The sequence below is a fragment of the Microcaecilia unicolor genome, chromosome 1, assembly GCF_901765095.1.
Source record: "Microcaecilia unicolor chromosome 1, aMicUni1.1, whole genome shotgun sequence".
Taxonomy (NCBI): Eukaryota; Metazoa; Chordata; class Amphibia; order Gymnophiona; family Siphonopidae; genus Microcaecilia; species Microcaecilia unicolor.
Window position 1 is genome coordinate 395,922,509 of NC_044031.1, and position 23,550 is coordinate 395,946,058.

Below are 23,550 nucleotides of genomic sequence, written 5' to 3' on the forward strand. Positions count from 1 at the left end.
CAATTCCCCTCTCCCTGAGCCCAGCCCTCCCATCCATGCTCCTCTCTGTCCCCTGCCCCCTCCATTCATCATCCCTATCCAGGAATACCCCTCTCTACCTGAGCCCTGCCCTCCCATGCTCCTCTGTCCCCTGCCCCCTCCATTCTTCCCTATCCAGCAATTCCCCTCTCTCCCTGAGCCCTGCCCGCCCATGCTCCTCTGTCCCCTGCCCCCTCCATTCATCCCTATCCAGCAATTCCCCTCTCTCCCTGAGCCCTGCCCTCTCCCATCCATGCTCCTCTCCCCTGCCCCCTCCATTCATCCCTATCCAGCAATCCCCCTCTCTCCCTGAGCCCTGCCATCCATGTCCAGGTCCTCTCTCCCTTGCCCTCCCGCTCCCATGTTCAACTGCCTGCCCACCCTGGCACTCTCTTCTCCCCCCAACCAACAAGGATCCTTTTTCTTTTAAATTTACCCTCCGTTGCCGACTCGCTGGAATCTGACTGGACAGCACAGAAGGCAGCGTCGCTGAAAGCGCTCCTCCCCTCCCAAGTGCCCCCGACGTCTCTAGCAGAACGCAGAAGCTTCCTGATTCATTCATTCTCAGTGTCCCTCCCTCGAGGGATGAACGAATCAGGAAGAGCTTCTTCGTTCTGCTAGAGATGTCGGGGGGACTCGGGAGGGAGGAGCGCTTTCAGCGACGCTGCCTGCTGTGCTGTCCAGTCGGATTCCAGCGAGTCGGCGACGGAGGGTAAATTTAAAAGAAAAAGGATCCTTGTTGGTTGGGGGGAGAAGAGGGTGCCAGGGCGGGCAGAATAGCGTGTCGTCGGATCGCCGCCGGCCCTGGGAAGAGGCTGACTGAGGCGCACCGCGCGGGGCCCCCCTAAGCGCAGGGCCCTATGCGGCCGCCTCGGCCTAAGACCGGCCCTGTAGCCAGCTATGAACTCGGCAGCGGCTGCATGATTTAAAAGCTAAATGCTTGTTGTTGATTGCTTTTCTGAAACATTTAAAATACTTGTGTCTTAGAAGCAAAGTTTTTACAAAATGTCTAAAAAGGAGACGATAAAAATAAGATTAATAAAAGACAAAAATATTTGGATAACCCAGAAGAGTAAATTTATTTATTTTTATTTATTTCTTGCATTTGTATCCCACATTTTCCCACCTATTTGCAGGCTCAATGTGGCTTACAGTATGCTGTAATGGCGATCGCCATTTCCAGAGTGAGAAATACAAAGTGGTATTGCATTAAAATTCATAAATGATAGAGTAAATTATAGAGTAAGTTAGATAATCAGTTCATTTCCAGTGTGAAAAATAAGGTGGCCGTGCGTTAACGTTCATTAGTGACAGAGTGACTGAAGCAGTCAGGTATAGAGAGTTCGGTTTTGTCTGGTTCTGGAAGAGTTGTCTGGTATTTAGGATGGATCATTGTGGTATGTCTTTTTGAACCGGTTGGTTTTTAGTAATTTTTGGAAGATTGTTAAGTCGTGCATTGTTTTTATGACATTTGGTAGTGCATTCCATATTTGCGTGCTAATGTAGGAGAAGCTAGATGCATATGTTGATTTATATTTAAGTCCTTTGCAACTGGGGTAGTGGAGATTCAAGAATGTGCGTGCTGACCTTTTTGTGTTCCTGGTTGGTAAGTCTATGAGGTCTGACATAATTACCGGGGCCTTGCTGTGAATGATTTTATGGACCAGGGTACAGATTTTGAATGCAATTCATTCTTTTAGTGGGAGCCAGTGCAGTTTTTCTCTTAGGGGTTTGGCGCTTTCGTATTTCGCTTTTCCAAATATGAGTCTGGCTGCTGTGTTTTGGGAAGTTTGGATTTTCTTAATGATTTGTTCTTTGCATCCAGCGTAGATGGCATTACAGTAGTCTAGGCAGTGCTTTTTTTGGAGAAAAAAAGGTGCTGGTACTCATTGTGGGCGGATTCACCACATATGACCCCACATATGACCCCACCCCTATTATGGCCACACCCACATTAGCCACACCCCTTATACCAGCCATAGCGCATATAAACAGACATCATTGAAAATATTATACTAGTATAGGAGAAAAAAAATAACATGATTATTTTTCATTATAAATCATTTCTGTAAGCTGTTACAGCTCCAGTATACCCAGTGCAAAATAAGACAGCAGATGTAAATTCTCAAATTGGACATATTCCAGACACTAAAATGAATATAAAATGATTTTTTCTACCTTTGTTGTCTGGTGGCTTTGTTTTTCTGATCATGCTGGCTCAGTATCTGATTCTGCTGCTATCTGTCCTCTTAACTCCGTTTCCATGGCTTCCTTTCCATTTCTTTACTTTCCGCCTTTCTTCTTCATTTCTTGCCCTACATCCGTAAGTAAAAGCTGGGTCCTTCGCAGACTTGACTGTGCAGTGGATCCAGCTTCTGCCTATTTTCTACATCCATGTGCAGTTTTTCTCCTCTCTTCCTTTCCCCTCATCTCATCTCCTTCCTCACTCTCGCCTCCATCTATGGCCAGCATTTCTTCTCTCTCCCTTCCCTCTCCTCCATCCACCCATGTCTTGCAGCCCTCCTCTCCCCTGCCCTCCATCCACCCATGTCCAGCAACCCTCCTCTCCCCCCTGCCCTCCCCTCCATCCACCCATGCCCAGCATTTCTTCCCTCTCCTCCATCCACTCATGTCCAGCAACCCTCCTCTCCCCCCTGCCCTCCCCTCCATCCACCCATGTCCAGCATTTCTTCTCTCTCCCTTCCCTCTCCTCCATCCACCCATGTCCAGCGACCCTCCTGTTCCCCCTGCCCTCCCATCCCCCCATGTCCAGCGACCCTCCTCTCCCCTGCCATCCACTCATGTCAAACGATTCTCTCTTCCCCCTGCCATCCACTCATGTCCAGCGACACTCCTGTCCCCCTGCCCTCCCCCATGTCCAGCGATCCCCCTGCCCTCCCCTCATATCCAGTGACCACCCTCTCCCCCTGCCCTCCCCCATATCCAGCGACCCCCAATCCCCCCTGCCTTCCACCCATGTCCAGCGATTCTCTCTTCCCCCTGCCATCCACCCATGTCCAGCGACCCTCCTGCCCCCCCTGCCCTCCCAAGCCATCCACCCATATCCAGCAACCCCCGTCCCCCCCTGCCATCCACCCATGTCCAGCGATCCTCCTGTCCCCCTGCCCTCCCCTGACCTCCACCCATGTCCAGCAACCCCCCTGTCCCCCCTGCCATCCACCCATGTCCAGCAAACCCCCTGTCATCCACCCATGTCCAGCAACCCCCCTGTCCCCCCTGCCATCCATCCATGTCCAGCGACTCTCCTCGTTCCCCCGCTCCCCCTCCCTCCAGCCACCTATACCCATCTGAGCCCCCCTTCCCGACCCAATCCCCACCTGCCTACCAGCTCCGTGCCACCAGACGACCCTCTTCTCCTGCCACCCGGCACCTGACCCAGCCTTTAAAAACAATCTATGAAGCGGCGGAGCAGTGCCTCGCGTCTGCTTGTAAAAGAAGAAAAATTGCCTCGTCGGTCGGCCTTCCCTCACTGTGTCCCGCCCTTGCGGAAATAGGAAGTTACATCAGAGGGCGGAACCCAGTGAGGGAAGGCCGGCCGACGAGGCGATTTTTCTTCTTTTACAGGCAGATGCGAGGCACCACTCCGCCGCTTCGTAGATTTTTTTTAAAGGCTGGGTCACGATGCCGGGTGGTAGGAGAAGAGGGTCGTTGGCATGGAGCTGGTAGGCAGGTGGGGACTGGGTCGGGGAGGGTACCTACAAAAAAGGTGCCAGTACGCTGTACCGGCGCGTACCGGCACAAAAAAAGCGCTGAGTCTAGGTGGCTTAGCACCATTGATTGTGCCAGGCTGCAGAATATTTCCCTTGGGAAGAAAGGTTTTACTCTTTTGAGTTTCCACATTGAATGAAACATTTTCTTTGTTGTATTTTTTGTGTGGCTTTCTAGTGTGAGATTTCAGTCAATTGTAACTCCGAGAATTTTCAGGCTGTCCGAGACAGGGAGGGTGTAGTCTGGGGTGTTTACAGTGGTGGGTTTGTTCATGTTATATTGTGATGAGAGGATGAGACATGTGGAGGGGCATAATCGAACGTGAACGCCTATCTCCATGGGCGTCTATGTCCGAAAACGGGTACATGAAGAGACGGGACAGACCGTATTTTTGAAAAAATGGACATTTTTCAGCTGGGCATTTGTGTTTTTTAGCGATAATGGAAACTAAAAACGCCCAGCTCAAAAACGTCCTAATCCGAGCCATTTGGTTATGGGAGGGGCCAGGATTCGTAGTACACTCGCCCCCCTGATATGCCAGGACACCAACTGGGCACCCTAGAGGTCAGTGCGGTGGACTTCAGAAACAGCTCCAACATGCATAGCTCCCTTATCATGGGTGCTGAGCCCCCAACCCCCTCCCCCAAAACCCACTACCCACAAATGTACAACACTACCATAGCTCTTAGGGGTGAAGGGGGCACCTACATGTGGGTACAGTGGATTTTGGAGGCCTCCCATTTACCAGCACAAGTGTTACAGGTAGGGGGGGATGGGCCTGGCTCCGCCTGCCTGAAGTGCACTGCGGTACCCACTAAAAGTGCTCCAGGGACCTGCATACACGCAGGCCTCTAGGACTTGTTGCTGCTATATAACACTAGTAAAAAAGGCCCGTTTCTGACACAAATGAAACGGGCGCTAGCAAGGTTTTCCTCGGAGTGTGTATGTTTGAGAGAGTGTATGTGAGAGTGAGTGTGTGTGAGAGAGAGAGTGAATGTGCTAGTGTGCGTGTGTGTGTGTGAGAGAGAGAGTGAGTCTGGGTGCGAGTGTGTGTGTGTGAGAATGAGGGTGTGTGCAAGTGCGTATGTGAGACAGTGTGAGAGAGAGAGAGAGAGAGAGTGTGTTTCACACAGATACAGTGTGTGTGAGAGAGAGAGTGTGTGTGAGACACAGACTCTCTGTGAGACTGAGTGTATGAGACCAAGAGAGTGTGTGAGTGACTGTGTGACACATAGTGAATGTGATACAGTGTGAGGCATAGAGTGTGTGAGAAACAGTGTGTGAGAGTGAGAGAAAGACATTGACTGTGAGAGAGAGAGAGAGTGTGTGTATGTGACAGAGATACCTCTCCCCCCCCCCCCCCCTCTCTGGTGTCAGGCCCCCCTCTCTCTCTGGTGTCTGAGCATTACTGTGCAGGACGCTGAGCTCTGGCTGTGCTTCAAGGAACTGACCAATCCTATTTAATAGAATGCACCTCCAACATTCTGAAGCCGAGAAACCTTGTGTGGTTGGTCACTTCTGCTTGTGACGAACCCGGAAGTACGTGATGTCAATTCAGGAGATGGATACAGAGAGTAGGAATGCCTCAGCCATGCAGTCAGCTTCAGAATGTTGGAGGTGAGTTTTATTATATAGGATTGGCACACCAGTTGACACCTGAAGACTAATCTCTCCGAAAACGTCCTTTATTGGAATAAGCACGCTTAATCACAGTTAACTGCAGATCAGAGGTTGTGCCCCTGGTACTGAGATGAGCAGTAGGTCAGAGCTGGCAGAATGCTGTACAATGCCCTCTTTCAGTCACATTCAAGGGAAGAACTAAGTTCTCTAACGTGGCTAACACGTGAAAGGGATCTAAAACTGGCTTAAAAAATGGCCACTACCTCATGGACTACCAGAAACAAAACAGAGCACACTCTGACCCAGTAAGCAGGGGGGAAAAGCACCATGGGAGTACAGCCTACCAACTACCAACATCGTGAGCATTTACCACAAGCTAGTGGAATCACGGAGCCCAATACCCTACACTCACCACAATGCATTGCTGATGTGATTCTGCAGTGCGCATAACAGAAAAGATGTCACACTCACCCGAGAGCCACATCAGAACCAGGGAAAGGCTGTCACAGGATAGAACACATTCTACTGTCATGGAGGTGGGTATGGCATTTGAGGCTGGCATACAGGCTGGAAAAAAAGTTTTTAAAGTGTTTTTTTTTTTTGGTGGGAGGGGGTTAGTCATCCCCGATTCCCTCCAGTGGTCATCTGGGCAGTTGGGGCACTTTTTTGGGACTTGTTCGTGAAAAAAAAAGGGTCCAAAAAAGTGACCCAAAATTGCGGTAAAAACGCCTTTTTTTCGATTATCAGCTAAAGACACCCAAAATCGGCTTTCGATTATACCGATTTGGGCGCCCACGGGAGAAAGACGCCCATCTCCCGATTTGGGTCACAATATAGGCGTTTTTCTCTTTCGATTATAAGCAGGATAGTAACATAGTAACATAGTAGATGCAGTGGCGTAGCCAGAAGGCAATTTTTGGGTGGGCCAACAGGTTGGATGGGTGGGCACTAGAGTTGCCAACTTTTTTGAAAAAGAAAAAAACAGCAAACCTGATGCACCCATGCTCTGTCCCTACCCCACTCCCCATAACTTCAATGAGGGTTGCAGTGCAGGCTTCAGTGGCTACAGGCCAATTGAGAGCTAAGGGAAGTACAATAGACTGCACTATTCAGCCCCACTGAGCCATGGTCCTCCAACACATATATGATATTGAAGCCAAACACATTCTGCATCCAGAGAACCTCCTGGCCGTCCACCAACAATGGATACAGAGCACAGCAAGGACAATTCACCATAAAACTCATCATATAAAGAAATTTTGTTTTCTAGTGTAATCTCAATTACAGACATATTATAAATTAACTTAAAAAAATCTATAAAACAAAAGTCACTCAGAACCTAGAACAAATCTACCATGCCAACACTAACTTCCAAAAACAAAGATCCTACCTATGAAAAAGAAGTGCCTTAAATATTATAGTAGGGCCCTAAAATACAAATACATTTATCAGGAAAGCTGAACAAGCCAAATTACTACAGAATGCTACATTGAAACTTCATGCTAACAGAATACCTCAGTCACACACACAAGACACAAATGCCAAATACAGAATAAGTGACCACAAACTCTAGAAATATAAATTAAACGGAAACCCCAAGAAACTAGACCTTGCATGTAGTACAACACCAGAGAAACAAGAAAGAAAGGCACTTGCTCCTGTGCAAAATATAAAGATGGCACATGCCAGGGATGGTGTTAGGGGATGCAACTAGGGCAATTGTGCTTGGTTCCTTGGCCAGAGAAAGCCTGCATGCTGGAAGCTGAAGGAGCAGCCTGGTAATGGACTTTGGGGTCCTTTCCTAGATTTCTGTCCTGGACCCCAGCCATGTTTACCATCAACTTTGGCAAGATGTACATTCCAAATCCAACATATTATATTCACAACATTGAAAATAAAATATTTTTTTTATACCTTTTTGTTGTCTGGTCATTTTTTCTCAAATCATATTGGTCCCAGTCTCTGGTTTCTGCTTCCCTCTGTCTTCTCTTAACTCACTTGCCAGGGTCTCCTATTTGACATTTCTTCTTTCTTCATGTCCATCATCCATCTCCCATCTCTGTTTTCCTATATTTCCTTGTTCAGTATCTCCCCTGTGTTCATATCTACTACTACTACTACTATTTAGCATTTCTATAGCGCTACAAGGCATACGCATCCATCATCATTCCTCTGTGCACCTATGCACCCCATGCCCAGCATATCCCTTCTGCATTCCTATTCTCTCCCTTGTCTGGTATCTCCCCCCCCCCCCCCCCCGTGTCCATATACCCCCCTCTCCAGTGTCCAGCATTTTATCTCTATTCTATATCCCCCCCCCCCTTGGTCAGGCATTACCCCTCTGTGCCCATGTGCCATCCCCATACAGCATCTCACATTTGTGTCCCTGTCCCCATGCTCCCACCTAATGCCCATCATCTCCCTTCTGTATCTCTATACTTCCCTATGTCCCCTTTCTCCCTCCTCCACACCAATGTGTCCCTCTCCTCTCTGATCCCACCCCCAACCAGCTTCTCTTCCTCTCTTTCCTTCCCCTTATGCATCTGGCTCTTTCTCCCTGCATCTCTCTCCCTTCCCTCTGCATATCATCATCTGCATATCCAGCACCTCTCCTTCAGCCCCCCCCCCCCACACACACGTCCATCATCTCTCCCTTTCATCCAGCCCCCCTACATGTTCAGCACCTCTTTCCCTTTCATCCAACTCCCACACATGTCCAGCACCTCTCCCCTTCACTTCAACCCTCTGCATAGCCAGCACTTCTCCCTTTTCCCTCCACCCCCCTGCATATCCAGCACCTCTCCCCTTCCTTCCACCCCCCCTATATATCCAAAACCTCTCCCTTCCCTCCAACCTCCCCTCTGCAAATCCAAAACCTCTCCCCTTCCCTCCAACCTCCCCTCTGCAAATCCCAAAACCTCTCTCTCTCCTTCCTGCCAACCTCCCCTCTACAAATCCAAAACCTCTTCCCTTCCCTCCAACCTCCCCTCTGCAAATCCCAAAACTTCTCTCCCTTCCCTCCAACCTCCCCTCTGCAAATTCCAAAACCTCTCCCCTTCCTTCCAACCTCCCCTCTGCAAATCAAAATCCTCTTCCCTTCCCTCCAACCTCCCTTCTGCAAATTCCAAAACCTCTCCCCTTCCTTCCAACCTCCCCTCTGCAAATCAAAAACCTCTTCCCTTCCCTCCAACCTCCCTTCTGCAAATTCCAAAACCTCTCCCCTTCCTTCCAACCTCCCTTCTGCAAATCCCAAAACTTCTCTCCCTTCCCTCCAACCTCCCTTCTGCAAATCCCAAAACCTCTCTCCCTTCCCTCCAACCTCCCCTCTGCAAATCAAAAACCTCTTCCCTTCCCTCCAACCTCCCTTCTGCAAATTCCAAAACCTCTCCCCTTCCTTCCAACCTCCCTTCTGCAAATCCCAAAATCTCTTTCCCTTCCCTCCAACCCTTGCAAGTCCAGCACCCTTCTGTTCCCTCCCCTCCCTGCCTCCCCTTACTGGGCCAGCACGCAGCACCCCACTGACTTCCTCAACCTCTCCCACCCCTGCCGCAGCGCTTCATTTAATGTTGTTGTCGGCGCTGCTGTTACAGTTTCCCACCCCCGCGACGGCGCTTTACACTTTACCCGACGGCAACGCTACAGATGCAGCGCTGACGTCCGACGTCCTGCTCCGGGGCCTTCCGCGTCCCGCCTCCGTAACAGGAAGTTACATCAGCGTGGAAGGCCCCGGAGCAGGACGTCGGACGTCAGCGCTGCATCTGTAGCGTTGCCGTCGGGTAAAGTGTAAAGCGCCGCCGCGGGGGGTGGGAAACTAACAGCAGCGCCGACAACATTAAATGAAGCGCTGCAGCAGGGGTGGGAGATGGTCACGGCAAGGATCTGCTTCTGGGCGGGCCTGAGGCTAAACTGGGTGGGCCTGGGCCCATCCAGGCCCACCCATAGCTACGCCCCTGAGTAGATGACGGCAGAAAAAGACCTGCACGGTCCATCTAGTCTGCCCAACAAGATAAACTCATATGTGCTACTTTTTGTGTATAACTTACCTTGATTTGTATCTGCCGTTTTCAGGACACAGACCGTAGAAGTCTTGCCCAGAACTAGCCCCACCACCCAAATACCAGCCCCGCCTCCCAATCTCGGCTAAGCTTCTGAGGATCCATTCCTTCTGCACAGGATTCCTTTATGTTTATCCCACGCATGCTTGAATTCCGCTACCGTTTTCCTCTCCACCATCTCCCACGGGAGGGCATTCCAAGTCAGTGTGTAGCTAGACACTGAAGGAGAAGGACATACTACAGGAGGCTCTGTGGTTGGAGGAAGGGAGGGGAGCAAGGCCTAGCTCCCTTCCCAGCCATGAGGCAGGGCTCTGGGGAGCGCTCCTCAGGGCAGGGCCTGGCTCGGGAAACGGCCGGGCCCAGCTACCAGGAGAGACGGAGAAGCAGCTCTCAGCCGAGCCTGGCCCCTGGGAGAAGAGAGCGGAGTCCCCTGGACCGTGGAGCCTCGAGGTCCAGGGGGGACAGTGGACCCAGCACCCCTCCCATGACCCAGTGGTTACCGGGTAAGGAGCACGGAGAGCATGGGAGGGGGAGGCAGAAGGTGAGAGTCCCGCAGGCCCAGAAAGTGGCAGAACAGAGGATGGAAGAGGGTCAGGAGCTTCAGCCGGTGCTGGACCCGTTGTACAGTGAGGATGAGTGGTCTGAGGAAGAGGAGGAGGAGGGGGTAGGGCAGCTGGGAAGCAGCAGCCCTGATTCTTCAGCCAGAGGTATCGTGGACAGGGTGAGGAGGATTGAAGCCCTGGGGAAGGAGGTGGAAGTGCTGGGGAAAAAACTAAACAGGGCTAGAACCCTGCAGAAGTTGGCCCCAGCAGCACAGAAGAGTCTGTATGGAAAGGAAGAAGCTCGTTTGAGAAAGCAGCTTTGCCTGAAAAGAAAGGTGTTGGACTCCCTGAAGAAGGGCTCTGATAACCCTTTAAGGGAACTCTATATTACCAGGGAAAGATTTCAACCCAGGACAGTGCCAAACCAGAATCAGCCAGAGGAAACAGGAGAGTTGGTATCTGAGGATTGTTTTACAAAACACCAGGTTGCAGTAGATAATGTGGTGGGGACAAGCAGTCAAGACACTTTACAATTTATGAAGAATCTAGCAACTCAGAACCCTGCAAACCTTACCTTAGAGGCAGCTGCCAGGAAAGAGAGGGAAGGAGTTGAAGAGACCTCAGTTGGTGCTGCAGAAACTATGGCTGAAAACACAATGGAGTTGGAACTCAGTCAGCCTACACATTCTGCTGTCTTTGAAACTGAGGACGGTGACTTGGGGTTTTGTGTTATTTCACAAAAAGTGCCTGCACTACCCAACACTGATGCAGGCAACAGTTTGACAGGGAAGGTGAACACTGGAAAGCATACTGACATTGGGAGCAGGGTTGCCAGGTAGAAATTTTTTTTCCAGCCCAATCCAGGCCAGAAACCAGCCCAAAACCCGCCCAAACACAAACCCCGCCCCTGACACCCCCACCCCCGCGTCACCGTCTCCGCCCCTGCCGTCACCGGCCCCGCCCCCGCCGTCACCGGCCCCGCCTCCCACGTCATCGGGCCCGCCTCCCCGTCATCAGCCCCGCCTCCCCATCATCGGCCCCGCCTCCCACGTCATCGGCCCCGCCTCCCACGTCATCGGCCCCGCCCAAAACATCACTAACCCCGCCCAAAAACGTCACTAACCCCGCCCCCCGCGGCCGAAAAAAATCAAAAAGCCGCCCAAAAAGCCGCCCGGAAGCCCTAAAAACCGCCCAAAAAACCGCAACCCGCCGCGGGCAAAAATTTCCCGCGGTGGGTCGCGGAAAACCGCCCAATTGGGCGGTAAAACCGCCCACCTGGCAACACTGATTGGGAGTGTGGAGACTAATGAACAGCAGGTCTTAGGGCTGCAGACACAGGTGAGCTTAGTTAGCTCCCTGATTGAGGCACCAGGTTTACAGCCACAAGTGGTGGATTCAGCAGCACGGCCAGGCTCAGGGAATCCCCAGCACAGAAGGGAAGATAAGATAAACTCTGGCTCTGTAAAAACTGTAAGCAGCCTCACGCGGGACCTGCTGGTGCAGGGAGAACAGAGCTCTCCTCAGAGTGTATCAGCAGTCTCTCTGACAGAAGATATTGCTGGGGGATCTGCAGCCCAGGCAGAGGGAGCTCACTCCCAGGGAAGCATTGTGAAAGCTAAGGACTGTTCAGAACTGGTTATAGATTCCAGGGGGCTCAGTTCTCTGGGCACTGACTGTGGGCAGGGGGGAGGGGATGATGTTCAGGATATGTTGATTTGTGATGTGAGGGAGGGGGGTAAGAGGGAAGGGGCAGAGGGTTTGGGGAACTGTTCTGTTGGTGAAAAGGTTGGTGAACGGGTTGCTGTTCCAGTTTGTGGAAGGGGGGAGGGGGTTGATGGGGAGATGGTAAGGGAAGGTAAAGGGGGTGGGCAGGATCAGCAGGTGGCGGGGAAGGGATCTTCAGGCAAGGAAGGGATAAGCTCAGGGAGGAGGGGAAGTCAGTGGAGGCAGGGTCAGCCCTCCTTTGCAGATGTGGTTAATAGGGAAGGAGGAAGAGGGAAGGGGCAGTTTTCCTTTAGTAATGACACAGATGCTGGGTTCAGGGGAGGTAGGGGTTATGGGCAACCGCCCAAGAGAAGGAATGTGGTCCAAATCAAGTGGGTGGGGGAGGGGGGAATGCCTTCACGTGATACAGTGTTGAAACTAGTTTTGGGGTTAGGGTTTGTCCCAGAAGACCTCTATGCCTGTATTCATCCAGTTAATCTCCCAGAATACGATGTCAGTTTTCTGACCCAGAGAGGCATGGAGGTCTTCTGGGAAAAGTATGAGGGGGTAAGAGGAAGGGGGGATTGGAAATGTTATAGAGTAGTTCCCATCAGTCGGCCAGATCTGGTGCAGGTGACTCTGCTAGTCCGTAATGAGTCCATCTCAGGGGCAGACTTGGCCTTTTGGCTGCACAGGTATGCCGAGTTGAGGACTTCATTGACCAAGCTCCCGGATCCCAGTAGAGTCTGGGTGGGGGGTGGGAGGCTTTGGTTAAACTTCACCAGGTAGGGCAGGTAGTACAACACATTCCTTCAGCGGCTTTTATTGGAAGGGACAGAATCCTGTGTTTTTACAAGGGACAGCCAAGACAATGTTTTCGGTGTGGGTCTTTCCGCCATTTTAGCATGTCCTGCCCAGTACAGCAATGTGCTAAGTGCGGATCGAAAGATCATCCCACCGAAGAGTGTTCTTCGATCAGGTGCAATCTTTGTGGTGGTCTGGGGCATGCCTTCCGGGACTGCCCTAGGGCGTCACATAATGGGGGGAGAGAAGAGGGGGGGAGGGAAGAGGAGGTGCAGGAGGAGGGGGTGGGGGGAGGGGGGGTCAGGATCAGGGGGCAAGGGGGGCACAGTGGGAGGTTGTGGAGGTGGGGGTTCCAGAGGCAGCAGCACAGGTGAGGAAACAGGGGCAAGGGCTGGAAGGGGTAGATGAATGGGCCCAGGTCCCCAAGAAGCAGAAGGGGGTGAAGGGGAAGGGTAGAGGGATTTCAGGGGGGTCAGGAGAGGGGGCTCGGCAAGAGAGGGAGACAGGAAACCGGTTTCAGGTTTTGGCAGAGGAAGAGGAGGTGGTGGAAGAAGAAGGGGAAGGGGTCGGTGGGGTTGTGGGGGGGAGGGGAGGAAGGAAAGAGGAAATTAGAGGGGGTGGAGGGAGAGGGGGGTAAGTGTAAGAAGAAGGGGGGAAGGTTAGGAGGATGGAGATTAGTGTGGAGGGTGGGGGCGGGTTGGACGGGGAGGGGGGAAGAGGGGGGGCAGGAGAGGGGGAGAAGCTTATGAGGCGATCGGATAGAATTCGAGCTCTACAGGGGAAGGATCACGGGAGTGAGAGGGGGAAGGTTCAGGGGGTGGGAGGGGATCAGAGGGGGGAGGGGGGGCAAATAGAGGAAGGAGGGCGGGGGGGTTTGTCTTTGTCTGAAGAGGAGGGGGGGTTGGATGAGTCTAAGAAGAAGAAGGGAAGGAAGAAGGGAGGGGGGGAGGGAGGTTTTGAAGCCGGGGTTAGGGATTGGGCGGAGGAAGAAGTGGTTGAAGAAGGGGTCTGGGCTCTAGGTAGGGGTGATGTGAAGGAAGCAGTTCATCAGGAAGAGGTTGGGAGACAGTCATCTTTCCCTACATAATGGCAGGTATTATATTATTATTTGCCACTCTGAATGTGGCGAGTGTGGCCTCCCAGAGGGTGCAATGTTTGGCCTTTGAGGGCCTTTCCACGATCCAGGCAGACTGTTTCCTAATCCAGGAGACACGCTTGCAAACTATGGAGGCGATCAGGCGTGCGAGGAGGGCCTGGAGATGGGGGCCTTCGGTTTGGGGCTTGGCAGGGGACAGGTATGGGGGGGGTAGGGATATTATTTAAAACACATAAGGTACAGATTCAAAGGGTGATGGAATTAGGAGTAGGGAGGTGTTTGGTGGTGGATGTTTTGTGGCACGGGGTGGCTTCCCGGATTATTAATGTTTATGGGCCACAAAGTAAGAGGGAACGTTCACGGTTATTTGGTAAAATTAAACCTTATTTATACACGGCACGTCAGGTGGTTTGGGGGGGGGATTTTAACACCATTTTGAGGAAACAGGATAGTGGAGGAAGGGCAGCGCAGGTGAGGTATGATGGGATACGGCTAGCTGGGTTGGTAGATGTGCACCTTGAATTTTCACCAGAGGTGGAGGGTTTCACATTTGCACGGGGACAGTGTAGGAGCAGGATAGACAGATTTTTGGTCCGGGAAGGGGCATGCGTTCGGGGGCCCAGGTTGGTGGACGTGGACTTCTCGGACCATAAACTGGTGTTGGTGGAGGTGGGGGGTTGGGCGGGGCATAGGCCGGGGAGGGGGTTATGGCGGCTTAACCTTAAATGGGTTACCGATGAGAAGGTCAAGGAGGAATATCGGACCTTTTTGAGTGACCAGCTTTCGATCCAGGGTATTTTTCCCTCCATTGGAGAGTGGTGGGAGTTAGTGAAGAGGCGGACGAGGTTTTTTTTCACCCGTCAAGCTCGGAGAGAAAGAAGGGAGAGAACTCGGCTGGGGACTGCCATTAAGAAACGAAGGGACTATCTACTCTCCAATGGAGGGAGAAAGGAGGATATTCTGGATTTGCAGGAGCAACTTGAAAAGGTCCAGTATGATCGATATGCCTCCTTGGTCTATGAACGGGACTTTGGGAAATTGGTCAGCCCAGACCCATTTATGTGTTGCAAGGAGCGGAGGGAGCATAGGATTGTGGGGGGTTTAAGGGACATGGGAGGGGTAGTTCAGGTGTCGAAGGAGGGGATTCTAAAGGTGGTGGAAGAGCACTTTGCACAATTTTTTTCAGATAAGCAAGTGGATAAGGAAGTGATGGGTCACTATATTGCGGGGACACCGGGGGTGGGAAGGGGGGGCCCGTCTCTTCAGGCCCTGTTGCGCCCCTGGTCGCTGGGGGAGGTAGAAGAGGCCATTGGGGCCTTAAGGAGGAAGACAGCACCAGGGCCAGATGGACTCACAACAGAGTACTATCAGGCATTTAAGCACCTTCTGGCCCCAATCCTGCTGCAAGTCTGGGAGGCTGCACGTCAGCAGGGTGTTTTACCCCAATCCCTGACCGAGGCGGCGTTGATTCTTCTGAGTAAGGGAAAAGATCCAGAGTCCTTGGCCAACTGGCGTCCGATTGCCCTGCTCAATGGTGATCGGAAGATATTCGCGCATATGCTTCTGAATAGTATGAAGGAGGTGGTGGTGGGGGGGGGGGGTGTTGGCAAGTTCACAGGCCTGTGGGATTAAGGGGAGGGGGGTTCTGGAGGCAGCGGTTTGGGTAAGGGAAGGGGTGGAACATAGTCGGGGGGAAGGAAGACTAATGGTGGCATTAGATCAGGATAAGGCTTTTGACAGGGTACAGTGGGCGTTTCTTTGGCAGGTTTTAGAGCACTATGGGTTTCCTAGGGATTGGGTGGCTCAATTACGTTTATTGTACACGAGGGCACGGTGTTTTCCCCTGGTGAACGGTTGGAAAGGGAATAGGTTCGGGGTGACAGCAGGGGTGCGGCAGGGATGTCCTTTAAGCCCGGTACTTTATGCTTTTGCAATTGATCCCTTTGTTAGGCGGTTAGAGCAGGGAGGGAAGGAGGGACTTCGGGGGGTAGAGGTGTGTACAGGGTCTCAATTAAAGGTGGTAGCTTACGCTGATGATGTCACGGTGTGGGTGGCGGACACAACAGAGGGGGAGAAATTGAAAGGGGTCATTTCTGGGTACTCACAGGCTACAGGGGCTTTGATAAACTTCCAGAAAAGTCAGTCTGTGGGTGGGTCCTCCAGGGGGCTCTTGATTTGGGAGGGGAGTTTCCGGAGGCCATTAGCAGACTGCGGGTATTAGGGGTATATTTTGAACAGGGGGATTATGCAACCTTTAATTGGCAGCGGTGCATACAGGGAGCTAAGGAAAAGGTTGACAGATGGAAAGGGTGGAGGATGTCCATGACTGACCGGGTTCAGCTGATTAAATCTCACCTGGTGCCTATGTTTTTGTTTATCAGTTATATTTGTTTGTTGCCAGTGCATTGTTATACCACCCTATATAGTGTTTTTTTTCAGATGTTGTGGGGGAATCGGCTGAACCCGGTCAAGCGTAACATCACATACTTGGCCCGGGAAGGGGGGGGGGGGGGGGTAGGGATGGTAAACCCTGTACTTTTCTTTAGCTCCCTGTTTATTCAGTTTAACCTGGGACGGGCACTGGACAGAGATCCGCCAGGATGGGCAGGTAGCGTTCTGTCTTGGTGGGAGAGATTCTGGCTCCCGTGGAAGTTGGGAAGGAGGGTGGGGGTGGTAAGGAAGGGGGCTCCGGACCAGGTTGGGTACTATAGGCCCTTAGTTCGGCTGGTACGAGTTTGGGGAATTTTGGCAGAGGAAATAAAGACAGGGAGGAGGGAGGTATGGGTGGAACGGGTGAGGTCCCAAACATTCTCATCGCCCCTGGTACTGAAGGATGCACCTGGTCCAGTGCTGAGGCAGGGCTTGCGGTTGGTGGCCTCACGGAGGATCCCGCCGAAATACAGAGACATTGCTTGGCTGTCTTTTCACGGGAAATTGTATGTCAGAGGGAATATTAACTACAGGAATGTGCAGGAACGGGATTGCCCAAGGGGGGAGTGCGTGGGGAGGGAGGAAACGATGGAACATTTTTTACGGGAATGCCCTTTTACACGAATGGTATGTGGCAGGGTAGCAGCATTATTACACATCCCGAGTTTTAACTCATATTCATATGCAGATTGGGTTTACGGGCGGCAGGGGGGGAGGTGGGTGGTTAGATCCGGTGACGGAGTTCCTCATCTCGGTCATACTCCGGTTTAGCCTCTGGATGGCTCGGTGTGGGGTCTCCTTGCACCAGGACTACCGATCAGCCGACAGCGTTAGTTGGGAGGTGGTTCGGGCGGTCCAGGGGGTAGCCCAGTGGGAACGGGTGGCGGAGGGGATAGCAAGAACCAATGTTTGGTGGAGGCATGTGCACTTGAAACCTCCATAGAGGGGTTGGACAGTTTATTTTGAATTGGCTTCGAGTTTTATTTGAATTTTATGTTCATTTAATTTCATTTTAGGATGGGTGGGGGTTGACAGTGTATATAGGTAGATAGGTGGATTTAAGGTGGGGGACTTGTTTGTATATATTTGGTTTGGGGTTATATGTTTCTGTATGGCTTTGCGTTTCTTTTTTAATAAAAGAGTTCTCCAAGTATCTACCACTCTCTCCATGAAAAAATATTTCCTGACATTTTTCTTGAGTCTGCCCCCCTTCACTCTCATATCATGTCCTCTCGTTCTATCGCCCTCCCATCTCCGGAAAGGTTTGTTTGCGGATTAATACCTTTCAAATATTTGAATGTCTGTATCATATCACCCCTGTTTCTCCTTTCCTCCAGGGTATACATGTTCAGGTCCGCAAGTCTCTCCTCATACGTCTTGTAACGCAAATCCCATACCATTCTTGTAGCTTTTCTTTGCACCGCTTCCATTTTTTTTACATCCTTAGCAAGGTACGGCCTCCAGAACTGAACACAATACTCCAGGTTGGGCCTCACCAACGACTTATACAGGGGCATCAACACCTCTTTTCTTCTGCTGGTCACATCTCTCTCTAAACAGCCTAGCAACCTTCTGGCTATGGCCACCGCCTTGTCACACTGTTTTGTCGCCTTCAGATTCTCAGATACTATCACCCCAAGATCCCTCTCCCCGTCCAAAACTATCAGACTCTCCCCACCTAACACATACTTCTCCTGTGGATTTCTACTCTCTAAGTGCATCACTTTGCATTTCTTCGCATTGAATTTTAATTGCCAACTGCGTTGAGCTTTAGTTGGAATGCATCTGCCCATGAGTTCATTATTTGGAGGCTGTGTTTGATTTCATTTGTGATTTCTGTTAGATCATGTTTGAACGGGATGTACATTGTGACATCGTCTGCGTAGATGTAAGGATTGAGGCCTTGGTTGGATAGCGATTTGCCCAGTGGTGTCATCATCAGGTTGAAAAGGGTTGGTGAGAGCGGCGATCCCTGGGGTACTCCACATTCAGGTTTCCATGGTGATGACGTATTTGAGTTCGATATCACTTGGTATGTTCCTGTGGTTAGGAAGCCATTGATCCAACTCAGTACGCTTCCTCCAATCCCGAATTATTCTAGGATGTTCAATAGTATTTTATGGCTAACCATGTCAAACGCACTGGACATGTCAAATTATAGGAGAAGTACACTGTTGCCAGTTGCAATTGTTTGTTTGAATTTGGTTAGGAGAGTGATTAGTACTGTTTCGGTGCCGTGGTTGGTGCTATGATTGAGGAATGTAAGACCTAAGGTTAGAGCTTGAAATGGGATGTCCCATAAGAGGCCTAATAACCTGTTTAGAGTCCACATTAATGTTCTGATACTCTTCTTTGGCTTACAGAAAATTTCCTTTTATGGTTATAAGAACTGGTTTGTGCCTTCATGAGTTAGTGTGCGTTTTGTCCATTGCTCATATGTTTTCTGGAAGCCCCACTGTTGTAGCAGAAAATTACTGGTCACGCTGACCTCAATGGAAAGGAATGAAACAAATTATTTGACACCCAAAAATAAATCTAATGGGTGACTCAACCAAAGATAAACTGAACCAAACTTTTCCCCTGTGCCCATTCCTACTGAGACACTACAGCCAACTGTATCACAGGATATCCAAAATGAATTTGAATGAGATAAATTTTCACATTTGAGTATGCACTAATCTCTTGAATACTGAGGATTTCATAAAAGCCCATCAGCTGTGGGTCCCCCAGGACAGGTTTGGAAAGACCTGCCCCGAGTTGACAATATAGCTTTCTATTTAACTGGTTATTTAAACTGACACAAAGTTCTTGTAAGGACTGAAGGGCTGGTTTCTTTGTTTTTCCTGTAAGCTCAATATGAATGCTGAGCCAATGTTTTCCAGTCAAAAATGAACACCAACTATATGCATGCACACACACACACCTTAATTCAACGCTGTCTTCAACCATAGGATAAAAATCTAAATCTGTTCAAGTAGCTCAAATATCACATCACATGAAAATGTTTTATCTCAGTGTGCTCCAATGAGTGGGCGGATATTGATGGCACTTGACTCACCTTAACATAAAAATTTATAAACAGGATCACCAATGTTGTCATGTAGGAAGACTGGAAGATAAGACAGCCAAATGGGAATCCACAAGGCAGCACAACAGCACTAAGCGTGTGTGTAATAGTGAGCAGAAACTGAAGCTGGAAAAAAAGAAAAAGAACACATAGTCATGCGTAATGTACAGTTTAAAAAAAAGATCAAGTTCTACAGTATTGTATAATAATTTTGGGAAGAAGAGGGGAGGAGATTAAAGGATAAATAAAAAAAATTAGGAATCAAATGCAGCAGTTCATAATATTTGTACTAATTTAAATATTACTGTAATCAAAGAAATAGAAAACAGGTTGTTCTATTATTTGTGTTCAGCTTTTTAGGACATCGAGGGAATCTTCATCTAGTCTGGAAATTGATTTCTATATAAAACAGAATTAATAGAAAGTTGTCTCTTCCAAGGACTAAGAATGCATGTCAAAATGCATGTGTTCAATAGTCATATCTGCATCAATTAAAAATGCTGTAGCAGCAAAGTGTTCTACAAGAGGCAGCTGCGCTTTTGCTGGTGGTCCTGTGTTAAGGGTCCCCCTTGCAGTGAGCCTGACTCTGGGGGTGAAAGTCCCCTCACTAGATTCAGTCACTGTGAACAATCCCTGCCACCTGCTGGCATTTCCTGATAGTGGGATCAACAACTTTTGAAAATACCCATAGGCAGCACAGAGCATTTATGCTGCCTGGAATGAGAATTCAGGAAGAGTGGCAATAACATGCCAATGCCACCAGCCCTGATGCTTTAGCGTTTGTTTTTTAAGACTGTGCATATTCACTATTCCATTTAGTGCATGCTAATTTAGCATGTGATAAAACAAAATAATGTGCTATTTCAAACATGCTAAAATAATAATGTACTAAAAAAATGAAGGGAACCAAAAATATTCCCAGTGGACCCTCAATACTTTAAGGATTCCTTAAGCAGTTTCCTTGAAATTCACTTGACGAGAATCTGGGAGTAGCTAATTTTTGTGGGGAGCAACAAACTATGGGCCCTGTTTACTAAGCTGTGCTAAAATTAGTACGTGCTAAACACTAGAGTCGCCCATATGTTCATATGGGGAGTTAGCATTTAACGCATGCTAAAAATGCTAACACACCCTTAGCGCTGCTTAATAAACAGGGCCCCATGATTTAGAAACTGGGTCTGACTGCTCCATGTTGAATATAATTTTGCAAATAATAGATTGCACATGCCAGTTGGCTTGCTTTCCCTGTTTGGTCATATGTATCATAGATTTAACGTGGAGCTGCCTTCTGAATCTTCATTTCTCTATTCTATCTTGGGAATTGCAATCTGGAAGAGCTGCTGAATTTGCCGTTAGTTGCTCAGAAGGTTTCAATCCAAGTTTAGATTTTTTCAGTTAACTAGCTAGTATTATAACATTTACTTCCTGAGGTATTATAATGAACAGAATTATCTTGCTTTCCATAAAATAATTGAAAACTTATTTTTGTTTGTATCCTGTAAATGATATTGAATGATGTATATTCTTAGCTAAGATGCTTAGGCTCCTGCTAGATAAGAGAGGTATAAATTTTAATAAATGAAATGAACAGATGCAGTTATAAAAAGGTAATAGTTAATTAAGTGGGTTTACTCTCCCCCCCCTGTTTACCGCACTAGCGGCTACCCTGCGCTAATGCCAACTTTGAATGGGCTGTGTCGGCATTGTCACGTGCATAGGCGCCGACTCCATGGGTGCTGTGGGTGCTCAAGCACCCCCAATATTTCACCCACTGTAAGTTCGTTCCCTCCCGCCCTCTGAGTTCCAGGGTCATCATCCCTTCCTTCCTCCCTCCCTCCCTTCCAATTCCAGGCCCCCTCCCTCTGAATTTTAAAAGTCATCTTGACTTACCTCGTCGGGGTTACGGCGGCCGGCAGCAGAGGTAAAAAGTGTGCAGGCTCGGCCCTTAGTTCAGTTTTCCCTTCTCTCTCTCTCAGCTCTGGTCCCGCCCTTGCAGAAACAGGAAATGAGGGCTGGACCAGAGCTGAGAGAGAGAGAAGGGAAAACTGAACTAAGGGTCGAGCCTGCACGCTTTTTACCGCTGCTGCCAGCTGCCATAACCCTGATGAGGTAAGTCAAGTTGACTTTTAAAATTCAGAGGGAGGGAGCCTGGAACTGGAAGGAAGGGAGGGAGGAAGGGAGGGAGGGACGACGACCCTGGAACTCGGAGGGAGGGGGAGAAGGAAGGGAACGAGGGGGAGGGGGAGGGAGGGGGGAATGCATCACCTGTAAAAAAATAAATAACTAAAATTTCAGCAATCATTTTTAAAAGTTGGCTCCTATGGCTATGCGGCAGCTGCTAGAGTGCCTTAGTAAACGGGGGGGGGGGGGGGGGGGGGGGGGGTTTAGAAAAAAAAAAGAGGGCCATCTGGAAACACAAAGCACATTTACAGTAGAAGAAAGGTGAAATAGTGGGAAAAATAGTTCTTAAATGATAAAAATTACCTTGGCGATAGCATAGTATAGTAGAAAGCATCACATGTTTTTAATCATGACACACAACTTTTAGGCTCAAAACTTAGGAGTCCTTTTACCAAGCCGCACTAAAAAGTGGCCAGAGCTGTTGTCAGCACATTGGTTTTCCATGAACTGCCTTAAAATCGCGGCCTTTTCATATTTGTTTTGTAATGGCCATGCACTAATTTCCCCACTAGTAAATGGCCGTTACCGTAGGAGCCCTTGCCGCCACCTTTGTAGAAGAAGGTACAGGCTCCTATGCTACTTCAGCGCTAATTGGGCAGCATACAGTAATGTAACCGCACTACCTGATTAGCACAGGGCACACCTACTCTCTGCCCCCAGACATGCCTCCTGTGCCAAAAAAGAAAAATTATTTTTTAACACAGAAGAAGCGTGCGCTGGTGGCCAAATACCATGGGACCCCTCAGCATGTTCCACAGCAGTGCTCTTTTGTTTTTTGTTATTGAATTATTTGAAATAATTACGTAGTTCACTCACTAGCAAAGGTAACAAAGAGAAACTAACACATCATGGACTAGGTTCTATATATGGCACCTGAAAAATTGGTGCCAAAAATATTTCCACCTAGGCTTATTCTGTAAACTGTGCGGTTTATAGAATACGCCTAACGGCCATGCCTACACCTAACTCTAGGCGCGTCCACTTATGCTAAGTAAAACTTGGTGTAATTCGGTGTCTAAGTCAGGTGCAGAGCAGGTGTATTCTATAACCGTGCATGTAGATTTTCAGATGCCCACGGTCTGCCCATTCCACGTCCATGGCCACGCCCCCTTTTTGGCAGCAGAGATTAGAATTTATGTGCACCACTTTACAGAATACACCTAGCAAGTTGTGTGCGTAGATTCTAATTAATTCCAATTAGTAACAATTGCTTGTCAAGTGGCAGTTATCAGCGCTGATTGGCTTGTTAAGTATTGAAATTGCATGTGCAAATCCAGAATATGACCAGATTTGTGTGTGCAATTTGGTTGCGTTATATAGAATCCTAACTAAACTAATAAGTATAAACAAGAAACAAAAAAATCAAATACACCTTTACGAAAGCCCACATCAAGGCCGCGGCAGTGCTCTTTTACCGTGCAGTTGGCACGTGCTAGTGCCTGCTCCAGCTTTGTAAAAGGGCCCCTTATTGTGTGTGTGAACTTGCAAAGCTTTGACAGCAATAATTGATGCATGGTAAGTGCAAAGGGTGTTTGCTAACACAGATGTTCTTTACTGTACAGTGTTCACGATTATCAAAGATGCACTTGGGTCATTCTGTAAGGAGCTGCCTAAATGACCCTAATCCTGCTACCTGCTATTCTGTAAAAGCCCTGTTTCCTAAGGTGTGCTATCGTTTTTAACGTGCACTAACACTAGAGACACCCATATATTTCTATGGGTGTGTCTAGCATTAGTGTGTGCTAATTTTTAACATGCACTAAAAATGATTGTGTGCCTATAGCACAGCTTAGTAAACAGGGCCCTAAGTATGTGTCAATCTTCAATACGACAGCCAGTTCTGATACCTCTGTGCTTCGGTGGTTTGTTTTATACACCATAGAGCATTGAGGAGTTACTAATTCTACACTATAGGGACTCCTGAGGCAGGCCTTTGTGGCCGAAACATGATTCATGTTGAGTCAACTACATTTTTTTAAATAAACTTCTGCTTTGGAATTACTGAGACCTTTGGACGTTTTGCACTGACATGTGTGTGTGTCACCTTCACTATGTGTTGCCTGCTCAGTCTTTGATAGTGCATGCTTTGCAGGTGGGCTTTCACATGGGTGTGGAGAGAGAGGGTAAGTTTATGTGCAGAATTATGGAATACTACTTATAAATTATGTATATCTCCAAAAATCTGGATGTAAGCAATTACACTAGCTCTATGGTTGACATAGGTGTTTATGCCTAAACACATACTCAGTTACATTATTATTCCAAAAAGGAAAATAAGCATCTATTTACAAAAATTTATATCCC

General features: G+C 49.1%; 1 protein-coding gene across 1 annotated transcript in view; it reads right to left on the reverse strand.

Moving 5' to 3' along the window:
- Positions 1-23,550, reverse strand: part of ELOVL2 (ELOVL fatty acid elongase 2) — a 196,829-nt gene that overhangs the window by 34,277 nt on the left and 139,002 nt on the right. The window contains exon 7 of the mRNA XM_030210995.1: positions 19,057-19,191. Coding sequence (XP_030066855.1) covers positions 19,057-19,191 — 135 coding nt within the window. The remainder of the gene's footprint in view (positions 1-19,056; positions 19,192-23,550) is intronic.